We start from the raw sequence: 14,519 nt of genomic DNA, 5'->3' as shown, positions 1-14,519 counted from the left end.
CAGAGTGATTGTTTCATAAGACCTCACAGTTTCTGTGTAACAGCCATGTCTCAGATGTGGTGGAAGTGATTTTTCTTTCTTTAAGTGACAGGTGGTCTTTAATGGAGTTTTGTTTACGTATACTAAATGCTTAAAAGCTAGGACATGTTGACGAGTCTCTAAATGGGGGATAAGAATAAAAGCAATAAACAAATTCAGTTTGCTGAGAAGCTGTAATTTGAAGAATGCATTTGTCAAACAAGTCAGAAAAAATCCAGTCTACGTTCAGATAAAATGTTCAGCTACAATTGGCCCAAGCTAAAAACATGGATGTGAATATCCCTGAGCTAGGGAAAAGTCCAGATCTAAACTTCTTAACGTAGCATACGACTGTATCAAACCAAAACCACTCATTCAAACATCTCTGAACTTTTAGAAAATTCAGGTCTTGATCTATACTTGATAACTCAGGCCTATCTCTAAATACACTTGACTCTCCATGCTCAACTTTTTGGCAATGTCATAAAATATGATAGGTGCCTTTTAAAAGATATTCTTCATATTGGGCCATGTTTGGAGATAATAAATATGTTATAGCTTTTTTGTCCCATGTTCATACTCCCTTGAACGTTATTGAATCTGTGTTGTTAAAAGATTTCCTCCTCACAGTCAGTCTTCTTAATCCAGGAGTGAAAATCTGTGATGACTACACCTATTGCCATGGGAACGAATGTGATGTCACAAATACAGCATTGTGATATCGCTGAGGAGGAAGATGGGCTGTAAAGGAATAAACCATTTTTGTTTACACACTGTCTTGTGTAGAAAATGTGGTTAAAGAATTCTGAAAAATGTGAAAGGTGAATGGACTTGTTTTATCCTTCTGTATCTGGAGGTTTTCCACAGTATCACAGTTCCTCATCACTCACAGATGGTTATTACTATTTCATTGTGTCATTATGAAATTTCTACAAATTTGGATCTGACAGCAGCCTGTGTCTAGCTCATTTTTAAAAATTATTGCAAATAATACAGAAAGATGCTGGGGCTTTGTTTGACTTTGTGGGGTTATGGACAAAGGTGTATGTCTAAAATATTTTAATTTCTGACAACCCTATTCATAATGAGTGGAAAAAATCGGATTGACTTTTTGCATTGAAGATTCACATTTGAACAACACGTATATTACACCATGCAATTTCAAACTATGTTAATTTCATGTAATCAAATGGTCAATATTATCTTACAGGCAGTTTAATACATTTAATTTTCTTGTTTTAGCTGCTAAATTAGCCAAAGGCACTCTGTTAAATTCAAGAGGAAGTTTCTGGAGCATCCTCCTTCAAGGAGTATTTTATGGGTTTTACTCTCAGACTCACTTCTTTACCTTTCTATTTTCCAGGTTGGCGAGAGACAGAGAGTTCTAGTAACAGAAGAATCTTTTGATTCCCAGTTTTATGTTGCTCACAATCAGTTCTACGAGCAGGTACTGTAAATAATAAACAAAATTAAAATCTCAATAATTTTCTCTTTACTTTCTGGTAATATCCCTGAACCAGTCCAACAGTAAAAGTGCTACAGTTCAAAAGACAGGCAAAGGAAAAAATGCTGCCTGCCAAGAGGAGTACAACTATCTAGATTGGGGTCTCAAACACAAGGCCAATGGGAGCTTCAGGGGAGGTACCTGGAGGAGCGGCTAGGGCAACACTCAGAGGCCCGTGCACCTCTCCACACCCCCGGTCCTGGCCGCTTCCCGGAACGGCACAGGGGGAGGGCAGGGAGGGACCCGCCCCCCCAAACCCCTCCTGCAGCCGAACCCCCTCCTCTGAGCCCCCTGCTGCACCCCAAACCCCTACCCTGAGCCCCCTGCTACATCCTGATCCCCTGCCCCTTCCTGCACCCCAACCCCCTGCCCTGAGTTCCGTGCTGCACCCTGCACCTCTCCTGCAGCCCCTGGGGGCAGGGAGGGGGCAGAGTTGGGGTGGGGATTTCAGGAAAGGGGTGGGAAGAGGCGGGGCAGTGGCAGGGTCTCACGGAAGGGATGGAGTGGGGGCAGGGCCGGGGCAGCGGCAGGGGGGTGGTCAGTGGTGCGGCCCTCGGGCCAATGTACTAGTCCTCATGTGGCCCTTGTGGTCGTTTGAGTTTGAGACCCCAATCTAGATTCATTAATGGGGATTCTGCATTGTGGTGTGTTGTAGCTGTCAAAATACCATAAATGAATTTAAAAATATCTAATGGATATTTGTGTACATGGATACACACAAAAACTGATGATTTCCAGTAATCTTTCAGATAGCACTTCTGGACAATGCAATTTGGCAGAGTCTTTGTTAAAAAAGAATAGAAAAAAGGCAAGAAAGATCTTGATTCAGAAGGAGCTTTTGCCTCTCATGTTTAGACTCATAGCACTTCAATCTTAAATGTATGCAGTTTGTTTATGCAATTTGTTTTTAAGTATTTGCTTGCAAATGAAATCCTTCCACGTAGAACACAACCCTTCTGAACTACAATATCTGCCTCACAAAATTATCAGCGTTACTTAAATGCAGATAATTTGCCCCCAGACAATAAGGGTTAAATTAGTTTTCTTGCAATTGTCTGTGTTTCACTTAGTTTTTGAAAAAAAAAAATGTTAAGCAGTATTCCTGAGTATGGTATCTCAACTGCCATGAGAGAGAAACTATTGGTGATGACTGTGTATGCTGCACATAATTTAATGCACTTTCTTTTACTGCCATATAACATTGCAAGCACCCGTCTGATTTTCTGCATAGTGTATGGTAGATCTCTTTCAGCATTGTGTCACCACTTGACCTGCAACCTTGGGTGCCTTACAGTGCTTTGCTGCTGTAGCTCCCAGCCTGGGATGCTCACAGCAAGCCTACAAGCAAGCAGTTCACACCCTGAGTGTCTGTGTGCTAGATAGCCCTGTCTCACCAAAGACTCTTAAGTAAAGAAAAGAATCATGGGATAAGAGGCAAGGTTCTCGTGGATAAGTAACTGGTTAAAGGGTAGGAATAAATGGTCAGTTTTCAGAGTAGAGAGAGCTAAGTAGCAGTGTTCCCCAAGAATCTGTACTGGAACCAGAAATGATCTGGAAAAAGGGGTAAACAGTGAGTTGGCAAAGCTTGCAGACAATACTAAATTACTCAAAATAATTAAGTCCAAAAGCAGATTGCGAAGAGTTACAAAGGGATCTCTCAAAACTGGGTAACTGGCTCACACAATGAGAAATGAAATTCAGTGTTGATAAATGCAAAGGTAATGCAGATTGCAAGACATAATCCAAACTATGCATACAAAATGATGGGATCTGAATTAGCTGTTACTACTTGTGAAAGAGATCTTGGAGTCATCATGGATAGTTGTCTGAAAACATCTGGGCAATATGCAGAGGCAGTCAAAAAAAAAGCTAACAATGTTAGGCACCATTAGGAAAAGGACAGATAAGACAGAAACTATCATAATGCCACTATATAAATCCATGGTACGCCCACCCTTTGAATACTGCATGCAGTTCTGGTCACCCAATCTCAAAAAAAGGTATATTAGAATGGGAAAAGTACAGAGAAGGACAACAAAAATAATTAGGGGTATGGAACAGCTTTCATATGAGGAGAGATTAAAAAGATTGGGACTTTTCATCTTGGAGAAGAGATGACTGAGGGGAGATATGACAGAGGGCTATAAAATCATGAATGATGTGGAGAATGTGAATAATAAGTATTATTTTTCCCTTCATTAATTATGTTGGGTGAACCAGGGATCACCCAATGTAATTAATAGGCAGCAGGTTTAAAACTAACAAAGGGAAGTACTTCTTCACACAACACACAGCCAACCTGTGAAACTCATTGTCAAAGGATGGTAGAAAGGCCAAAAGTATAACTGGGTTCACAAAAGAATTAGGTAAGTTCATGGAGGATAGATCCATCAATGGCTATTAGCCAAGATAGTCAGGGACGCAATCCATGCTAGAAGCTGGGACTTGACAATGGAGTAGATCATTCGATAAATTGCCCTGTTCTGTTCACTCCCTCTGAAGCATCTGGCACAGTCCTGTTGGAAGACAGGATACTGGGCTAGATGGACCCAGTGTGGCCATTGTTCTGTTCTAACTTTTATGCAAGAATATTAATGATCAGTGAGTTACTGGTTTTTCAATGACACATTACGTGACACCATTTAGATACAGATTATACAAAAATGTGTTGGAGTAGTGAGTATGTCAGGCCTTAGAAGAGTTGCTGACACAGAGTAGTAAATCACAAATAGGCCTCTCTGTCAAAAACACTTTGGGAAATTAGGGCCATGTGTTTAGCAATTTGGATTTAAGTGCTTAAGTAAATATACTTTTCTTCCTGGTTGTTCCTGATACACTTTAGCTCAATTATAGGTTCCCTGTTGTTAAAGTCTTTGCTGTATCATTTGTTCTTGAAGCAAGAAAAACTGTTCCAATGTATTTAGAAAGATCTCATTTCTCTTGCTTTACCAGCAATAGTATAAATTGAGCAGAAGAGTTGGAAGAGTTTATAGTATGTGGTCCATGTTCTGTGACATTCTCAGGAAATTATAAGATCCTGCAGTTTTGTAAGATCAGGAAAGTGTGGCTTTGGCCTCTGTCCTCGGGGCATGCCCATCTCTTCTCAAATGTGCTTGCTATGTATCAGGCACCTCAGCTGCAAAGGCCTTTATGATTATTTTTTGTGTTCTCAGTATATTTTTATGATAATTGGTTATATTGAAAGAATCTGCTTTACAAAGAGAGTGAGGATGTTGTTATGGTTTTAATATTTATTCTATCATAATACCAATGGTATGTCTACACTGCAGTGTAAGCCCAAGGTTAGTAGAACTCAAATTAGCAGGCCCTGGGTTTCTTAACATAGGGTTTCTTAACCTAGGACTTGAGTGTCTACACACATTTGTAACCCAGGTTAGGAGTTGTTGAACCCCGGATCCCAGCCTGGGGCTCCAGAGTCTACACTGAATTATGTGGGCCCAAATCCAACCACCCATAGCCCAAACTTTCTAGCACCCTCCCAAAATGTGGCTGCTCTAGCCGTTTGTTCATGGTGCAGTGTGGGAAAACTTGATTGTCCAGAGGACAAAGAAGGTTGACCCATGAGATTGTGGAATTATTTTGGCAGACTTGGAGAGCATGAGTCCAGTGGGGCTACACCTACACTGCAAAGCAACAGGGCTTGACTGCTGTGTCCTGGCTTGACTCAAGCTCAGACCCTCCATCTCCATGGGGTCCTGGGACCCTGGGTCTGAGCCCTGAGTTAGTGCAATTTGTGTGTAGATGGAAGGGGGGTTAAGCCTGAGCCTGAGTGCAACCCCTGGGCTTATGTTGAAATGTAGACGTACCCCAAGAGGCCACAATAAAGATAAGGGTGAGGCTCTCTATAAACACCTATGGACATTGTTTATGCCATGAAAATCTTACAGCTGAAGAACCAACAGGTTATCATGTAATAAAGAGATGAAAACAGAAAGATTTAGAGACATCTAGTAGAGTTATCTTGAGCAAGTAACCTTCAGAGGTGTTTGGATCTGATTCCTGATGTAAATTTTGCACCTCACACCCACCTCTTTTGTGTGCCAAAGGCATTACTCAGGCAATTAAGCATAGTTAAAAAGAGCAGACTTAATGCTGAATAGCTCTTTGGGAGTACAAATGGGAGATATTACCCAACAGAGACTTTTAGGAGGAGGTAGAGCATGCAGGTGAATGAGATTTGAGTTTTTCAGGTTTCACACTGACCTCTCACCAAAACTCTGGTTTCTGAATGAAATCTGTGGTGATTTGAGTCCTAAGACATTCAACACAGGAAATGTCTGTACCATCTGAACAATTTCTTTTAAAGGTTCTCGTGCCAAAGAACCCTGAATTCATGGGTAAAATGGTAGAAGTGGACATTTATGAAGCAGGGAAACATTTTATGAAGGGGCGGCCAGTGTCAGATGCCAATGTGTTCACTCCATCCATCACCAGACCGCTAGCAAAAGGACAGGTTTCCGGTATAACAGAGGTGAGTAAAAGACATTTTCTCCTTTACTACACTAGTAAAACAACAGCTGTTCAAGAATAAGGATTCCAGGCTATGTTTCTGTTTTCATTTATAGTTCCCTTTTTATGTATGCATGAAGTTTTAATCTTCTGACAGCTTGAAATCTGAATTTAAAAGATGTTTTTGCTAATGCCCATAGCTTTATTTTTTTGCTCGTAAAGACCATAATAAACTTGTTTCTTGTTCCAGGATGTAACATGGAGAAAGAAATTATTAGCAGGGAAAAGATGCAACACTGGTGATTTATATAGTCTAGTATATCTCTAACCTAGTAAACTTTAGGAAAGAATTGTGTATTTTTCTTTATCAAAATATTTGTAATATAGGATACATGAATTTTAGACCTGTATTAAAATACCTCAATGTACATCATTCCAGAGGTTCAGATTTTACCAGTAGAGAGAAGTATTCTATACTTCTAACATATATGGTCAAAGCTAGACAGCTGATTTAGTCATGCAGAGAACATAAAACTTTTTTTCTTTTTTTAAAGGTAACTTTATCCTGTATTTTATACCTTGGCAAATATGGCAGTTTGCCAAGTGTTCTCTTACATGTCATGGAGCTCCTGTTGTAAAAGCTGATGGAGTGTGAAATGAAAATGTGTATCACATTTCTAGGCATCATTTGATGTCCTTTCTCTAGCAGAATTGTTCGGAGCTCCAAAAATATATGTAGCAGTAGTTTAGTGTATGGAAGAAAGATACCTGACAATTTATTTAGTCATCTTGCTGCTTTTTCCTTTTTACAGTAAATTGTAGACAAATATGAACAAGAAAAAACATTTCAGTCATTGTTACAGTTTGAGATGGTTGTTTTAAAATGGACACTTATGGACTAATACTCATAAGTTAGAATGGTGGTATCTTGAAGGGGTTTGGCTGTGGAAAAACAGTACAACAGTGTAATAAATCTGTACATGCAGTAATGTGTTTGACACATCATAAAACATAAGTAATAACTTCATTGTGTGTGTGTGTGTTGGGTTTTTGGTTTTTGGCCTGGCATAGGACTGTTAAGGGAGTAAGCAGCCAAAATCTCAAAGTGTCTGATTGGACTTTATAACTACTTAAACACGGCTGGTTTTTTCATCATGTTTTTTTAAAATAATCCACTGGAACAGAACCAGAGCTGTCATTAAGCTGAGTATGTGCTGCCAAAAGCTTGTAGCATGGGAATGAGCAGACTGAATGCTGACTGATAGTTTATATATTAAAAGAGAGAGAAAAAATTATTAGAACCAACATGATTCAAGTGGTTTCAAAACAACTGTAGAGACAGAGGCAAGGTGCACAGTTCTCAGGTGATGTGCTACTGCCATTTGACCAGCTCCTGTACTGTCCAGATGCAAGGCAACAACAGGGATATGAAACACTAAATGGCTTTCAAAACTTTTCTGGCTGATTGAGTTTGTTCAAGGAGTTGTATTACTTATATTTTCTTTATTGGACATGTTAAAAAAAGACTGCATGACCTAGAGCTGTAGCTACCTGTGTCATCTTCAATAGTGGGAAGCTAAATCTGACGGTTTTGAACCATGCTTCAGTCATTTTATACTTCCTGCAGTTAGTTTCAGCATTTCCCACTAACAGATGTTTCTCTAATACTCAGGAGATGATTCTGGTACATACCCTGCTAGGATACATAGGATAGCACTCTGATGGGTTTTTTTCTTTATTGCTTTTACTTGGAAGAAAAGATACTCTTAATATTTATTATTAGGGTTGGGCGTTTGGCAAAATTTTGAGGGACAGTTTTTTGTCCCCCGCGGATCTGCTTGAGAAAACCAATTCTAGCTCAGAATTTTTGTGCAAAAAATGCATGACAGCCATCTTTGATGTCTTTGGCTTATGGAAAGAAAACAGGGAGATGTATGTGTGACTGTATGTTGCTCTTTACATTTATAATATGTTATATTCATATGTATGAACACAACAGATTGGGGGAATGGAGACATCTTGGAAAATATATGTTCTATTTTGCCTCTAGAAGTGAAACAGGGCTCTGCAATATTGCCAACCTCAAGAGATCAAAAATCATGAGATTGGCCCGCAAAATCATGAGATTGGCCCGCAAAATCATGAGGGTTTTTTGTTTTGTTTTTTAAATCAGGTCATGTTTTTAGTGCATCTTTTGTCTCAACTCTCCTCTACTTTTCTGCCAAAATCTGTGATAATTTCTGGTTGAAAAGTCAGCCTTTAATGCACACAGATATGGACACCTCTCTCTGGCTGCTGACATAGAGACTCCACTTACCCTTTCCTCGACCCTAAGATAGAGGAACAGCCATTCATTTCTTATTATTGTTTTGATTCTCTCCCCTTCTAGTTTATTTTCTTTGATAAAAGAAAGATTGGATGGCAAATAGCTTGAGAACCACTGACCTACTTAATGAATCACGACTCTCGCTCACATATAGAAACTTATAATACTTTTTAGGGTTGATGAGTTACAGATATATATATTAAAAAACTTTACATTAATTCCTTCTTTCTGAATTTAGCTGAACAGTGTGTGGATGAGTATGTCAGGAAGGGGTCTTAGAAAAAATGTACATTGTATGCAACAGCAGAAGAGAAATATGCTTCTGCTTATGTTTATGTAGTACTTCAATAAAAGAACAAATGACATTCACAAGTAAGTATGAAATAACTAATCAGTGTTAGCTAACGGGCAGTTGACCAGTAACCAGCCTTCTTGGGGAGCACAGTGTTATGTAATGTCTCTTCATTAAATATTTTTTAAAAGTAAGTGTTGTAAGTACTTATAATATTCCAAAATTGACAGTGTTTCAATGCAAAGACATATTCATATAAGCGATAATGTCACAGTAAAAACAATGTGGGCTTGGTTTAGCCTTCTGCAATAAGCAGTACTTCCCAGACTTCCCACCCAAACTTTTCTGCCCCTGAGACTGGGCCTCGCACCCCACCCATGCTGCCTCTGCTTCCCTCTGCTCCAGACCCCCCTGCCACAACCCTTTCTTCATGCCTCCCCACGTCCCACTTTACCCTATTCCCCCAAATCTGCCTCCCCACTGCCCTTCCTCCCCCTCATCCTCTCCATCCTTTCAGTATCTCTTCTGCTCCTCACAATTCCCTGTGTTGCCTCCTGAACCATACAGTGGCAGTCATTTTGCCTGTGGCCTGGCTTCAGTCTCAATCAAAAGAGTGGGAGGTAGAAGCTCACTTTATTAAGGACAGCCTCACTTTCACATGCAGCAACACTGTAGGGACCTGGCAGCCATCTTGCTGGCTTTAGCCACATTGACAGTAATAGGAGATAATCGTTATATTGAATAAGAGAAAATTCATGAGTGGACAGCTTTTCATCATGTGTTCATCAGACACATTAAAAAACACCTCAGAGTCTCTACAGTTGCAATAAAATTATGTGAGTTGGCAATACTAGACTGTACCAGTTTTTGAAAGAGGAAATGCAAAACTCATGCAATTTTGATTATTTGTTGTAACTATGGAAAAGCTAAACAGGTTTCAGAGTAACAGCCGTGTTAGTCTGTATTTGCAAAATGAAAAGGAGTACTTGTGGCACCTTAGAGACTAACCAATTTATTTGAGCATAAGCTTTCGTGAGCTACAGCTCACTTCATCGGATGCATACTGTGGAAAATACAGAAGATGTTTTTATACACACAGACCATGAAAAAATGGGTGTTTATCAGTACAAAAGGTTTATCACTACAAAAAGTACAAAACTACTGCTGGGGTGGGGGGGAGAGAAAACCTTTTGTAGTGATGAACACCCATTTTTTCATGGTCTGTGTGTATAAAAACATCTTCTGTATTTTCCACAGTATGCATCCGATGAAGTGAGCTGTAGCTCACGAAAGCTTATGCTCAAATAAATTGGTTAGTCTCTAAGGTGCCACAAGTACTCCTTTTCTTTTAACAAATAAACAGTATGTGGGATGGAGGAGAAATTTTAAATGATGCTTGTACAAAAATTCAAACGTACAGCCCTCTTCCCTCCTGCCTGCCCAACCCCTTCCACATACAAACAGGCTGAGCCAGTTTTGAGGTTCCAAGGAGTTGGCAGCTGTAAGATGGTAACCAGCTGCCAGATGGTTCTTTTATGAGCCATCAGATGTCTGTCACTCAGCATAACTGTCCCTTAGACAGCTAGAAGCTCTTGTACTTAGAAGCCTGTATCTTGCAGCTGGCAATGCAAGCAGCTGAGATACCTAGGGGATTTGAGATAGATTTACATACAGAGTCACCAGTACTGGTCCCTCTTCTGCTTCTGTCAGTGGTCCTCTCATTGCAAATTTCTGTTCTCATCCTTTCGCTGTCTGTTGGGATGGAACAGGTTTTCAAAATGGCAGCCATTTGAAGAGGTATCTGAATTTAAATTTAAATATAGGCAGTCTGGAGCAAGAGGAGTGAATAAGAAGGATATAGGTCCCATCTCAGTGAAGCACTTAAGCATATGCTTATGTCCATTCCTATTCAGCAAAGCACTTAAGCATGTGCTTAACTCCCAATTAAGTCAGTGAGACTTCAGTACATGCCTTAAAGTTAGGTACATGCATAGTGCTTTGCTGAATAGGATGGAGTGTTGACTTAGGGCCATGACAGTGGTGATTGATGGCTACAGATATTACAGTACAGCAGCAAAGTAAATATGTTCTCCATAGTGTACCATAAGCATTATTTAGTGTTAGTGTATGTTTCAGTGGACTCACCAAAAATATGTACTGTTTTGAAAGAGTTTACTGTTTTAAGCAATACTCCCTCTTTCTGCTAGAAACAGAAGAATATTTCAAAATTGTACACATTAAGAGCAAACAATATGATAAAGAATAATTTTTTTACAATTGAAAACCTCAGAATGCACAGTTACATGTAAAGCAAGCTGCAAACCAGCATGAACACAGAAAAACTGCATATAAATTGCATGATGGGAGAAACCTCAAATGGTGCAGAGTGTAGATGACTGTGAAACTGTGTGGAGTGGAGCTGGACTACTCTCATTGGAAAAAGAAATAGAAGCCCATTCCCTGCCTGCTGCATAACCTCCAGCAGTTCTCCATGTTTAGCTCACAGAGAGCACTCAAATTACAATTCAAAATTAGCCAAAATGGCTTCTGCTGCTCCACTTGACAAACATGGGTGAGACTCAGGCAATCAGGGAACCAGAGTCAGTGTCATGTAAGTTGTGACCAGTCACCGTTGACCATACTTGAACTTCAAAGAGGTAGTGCAAAAATTTCACACAATCTTTCATAAAGATTTTACTGATATCATAAAATCTTCCTAATTTAGTAAATATTTTTGCCAACTCATAAGCAGACAAAGTTTGAAGGAATATTTCACGCAGCTGTTTTTGTTGCTTTTTTAAAAAACGTTTAAAAGTACATCTCATGTATACATAAGTTGAATACATGTTGGTTAAGGATAATAAAAGCTTCTTCTCACAGCTACCTTCCCCATCAAACCCCACCCTCTTAGAAAAAGCCTGAGTAAATAGATGGGCCTGGCAAAATGCCCTGAAGTTCAACCACCTCTGGCTCTGTTGGAAAAAGGGAGGAAGCGAGCCTCAGAATCAAGAGCTCTGAACTTAAGAAAACCCAACCTTCAGGTGAACAGATCTAGGGACTGTAGTAGATGTGTTATATTCTAAAGCACTGCACAGCTGTTGTTTATCTGGACCAAAATTTTGCCTTAAAAGTAGAATTTTCAGTAAGAGCCACTGACAAGTGTACAGTTATATTGATTCATAGGAAGATTAGTTTCAAACAAGTAAACTATGATTACATTCTTCCCAGAAAAAAGAAAAGGAGTACTTGTGGCACCTTATAGACTAACAAATTTATTAGAGCATAAGCTATAAGGTGGACAGAAAGTTGGCTAGATTGTCAGGCTCAACGGGTAGCAATCAATGGCTCCATGTCTATTTGGCAGCCGGTATCAAGTGGAGTGCCCCAAGGGTCGTAAGTTAGTTCCTTCCTTTTCTTCAAGGTGAGAAGGAAGTCTGGGAAGTGCTCCTTCTTGCAGAAGGCTAAATCAAGCCCACATTGTTTTTACTGCATTACCAACAGACCGAGGGACGTGATCATTCCCCTCTATTCGACATTGGTGAGGCCTCATCTGGAGTACTGTGTCCAGTTTTGGGTCCCACACTACAGGAAGGATGTGGAAAAATTGGAAAACGTCCAGCGGAGGGCAACAAAAATTATTAGGGGACTGGAACACATGACTTATGAGGAGGGGCTGAGGGAACTGGGATTGTTTAGTCTGCGGAAGAGAAGAATATGGGGGGATTTGATAGCTGCTTTCAACTACCTGAAAGGGGGTTCTAAAGAGGATGGCTCTAGCCTGTTCTCAGTGGTAGCAGATGACAGAACCAGGAGTAATGGTCTCAAGTTGCAGTGGGGGAGGTTTAGGTTGGATATTAGGAAAAACTTTTTCACTAGGAGGGTGGTGAAACACTGGAATGCGTTACCTAGGGAGGTGGTGGAATCTCCTTCCTTAGAAGTTTTTAAGGTCAGGCTTGACAAATCCCTGGCTGGGACGATTTAGTCGGGGATTGGTCCTGCTTTGAGCAGGGGGTTGGACTAGATGACCCTGACATTCCAACCCTGACATTCTATGATTCTATGATTCTCACTAAAGCTTATGCTCTAATAAATTTGTTAGTCTCTAAGGTGCCACAAGTACTCCTTTTCTTTTTACCGACACAGACTAACACGGCTGCTACTCTGAAACCATTCTTCCCAGATTCTTCCTCCTGGTTTAGACTGGTGTAAACTCTGCTCCAGCAGTAGAAAGTTGGCCAGTGGGGGATATAGCCATGGTGGGAATTTACATCCCATTGTGCCAGATTACGTGCCATTTCAGCAAAGGCCATAAGCAAGTGCCTAAATCCAGTTAAAATCAATGGGACTTAAGCATATGCTTAAGGGCTTTGCTGAATCACTGTCCTAATGAATCTAGCAAAATGTCTACACGCTTTGGGCATTTGAAAAAAATTGTTGATTATTTTCTAGTTCCAAGCAAACTTGTCATGAATTATTGCTTGCAATCTTTTTTTTTTTAAGCAGATAATGCAAATGTGTATCTTAATTCTACAATTAATAATTAGGCCTGTTGAGTTTCATAAAAGATAAAAATATGAAGTAAAGCTATAGACATGATATCCCTACATGTATGTACATAGGACCTGATTCAGCAAAACACTTAATGTGCATCCCTATTCAAAAGAGCACTTAAGCAAGCATAACCATGTGCTTAAATGATGTGACAAATAGAGATTGACTTAACCATGTCCTTAAATGCTTTGCTGAATTGTTGTTCATGTTATTGCTGTGCATACTGAGTTTACTGTCAATGCTTAATAAATAAAATGGCAGGTTTCAGAGTAACAATTTATTGGTTAGTCTCTAAGGTGCCACAAGTCCTCCTTTTCTTTTTAATAAATAAAATAACTATCAGGAATAAGCATCATAACTGTATGACAATGGTCCGAATGTTATTTACCTTTTAAGTAGCATTTCATGTGCTTCATTAAATTGCATTACGTATGGGTTAAATCTTGTCATAGATCTGTGGGCTTGCTTAAACTCTCTGAGGGCTTTTCAGCATAAAAAAAACAAAGGAAAGCACAAGTTTCCTACTTAACGATTAAACTAAATTAGAGCACCCGTAAGAAAGCAAAAACCTGCAAGAGAACTGCTCTGTTGTTAGAAATTCAAACAGGAGGAGTTAAAACTTATGCACTACAAAAATGATTCCACTTGTTTACACAAGCTCTGTGTCACGAGGAGGACAAGTGAAACAGTTAAGCTGCAAGCTGAGGAATTTATAATAGTAAAGAACAGTGTTAATGGTCTCGGGGAGAAGCTAGGGGCAAGGCTGTCAGTCATAATTGAATATATCACCATATACAGATCCGCTGAGTCTGAGATCCCTTTGGTGGGAAATTTTCACCATATGACAAAATGGTAGAAAGGAAAAAATATTCTTTACAGAAAAAGACTATCTGAATGTATAGGCATGCTGATTTTGGGTTTATCATAACTCTGGTTTTCTTAATATGCCTCAGTTCCCCTTCCTCTTGATACAAATTTAGATATCTCTTCAGTCAGCTGATTTATACACTGTTTCAATTGCTGTCCATGGTAACTTGTTCCACATGTTTTATTACCCTTTGTGTGAACTAGTTCTGCCAGAGTTCCATATTTATAATGTTTCTCATTTCATAATTCTTAGCTTGTTCCCTAGGTTAAGACTTTTAAAAATAAAAAAGGATCTTTGGGAGAAGTGAGCAGCAGCCAGAAGAGAAACCGGGGGAATGAGCCTCCCCAGTGGTTGGTCAGTCAATCTGTCTTTGTCTGTTTATTTCATGGGATCTGGTGACATTTCACCTCAGGATGTCTCTCTAAACTCTAGAAGAGCTTCACTCTCACAGTCAGCAGAGATGTTTTTTCTAGTCACTTAGCAAAAGGTG

General features: G+C 39.7%; 1 protein-coding gene across 4 annotated transcripts in view; it reads left to right on the top strand.

Annotated features, from left to right (window-relative positions):
• The window catches only part of CDKAL1 (CDKAL1 threonylcarbamoyladenosine tRNA methylthiotransferase), a 665,563-nt gene that overhangs the window by 625,169 nt on the left and 25,875 nt on the right, over positions 1 to 14,519 (top strand). For all 4 annotated transcript variants that reach the window (XM_078851602.1, XM_073331895.2, XM_078851603.1 and 1 more), the window contains 2 exons: positions 1,382 to 1,465; positions 5,850 to 6,014. In XM_078851602.1, coding sequence (XP_078707728.1) covers positions 1,382 to 1,465; positions 5,850 to 6,014 — 249 coding nt within the window. The remainder of the gene's footprint in view (positions 1 to 1,381; positions 1,466 to 5,849; positions 6,015 to 14,519) is intronic.

Source organism: Lepidochelys kempii, chromosome 2 (genome assembly GCF_965140285.1).
Source record: "Lepidochelys kempii isolate rLepKem1 chromosome 2, rLepKem1.hap1, whole genome shotgun sequence".
Taxonomy (NCBI): Eukaryota; Metazoa; Chordata; order Testudines; family Cheloniidae; genus Lepidochelys; species Lepidochelys kempii.
This window is presented reverse-complemented; position numbering and strand designations above follow the sequence as displayed.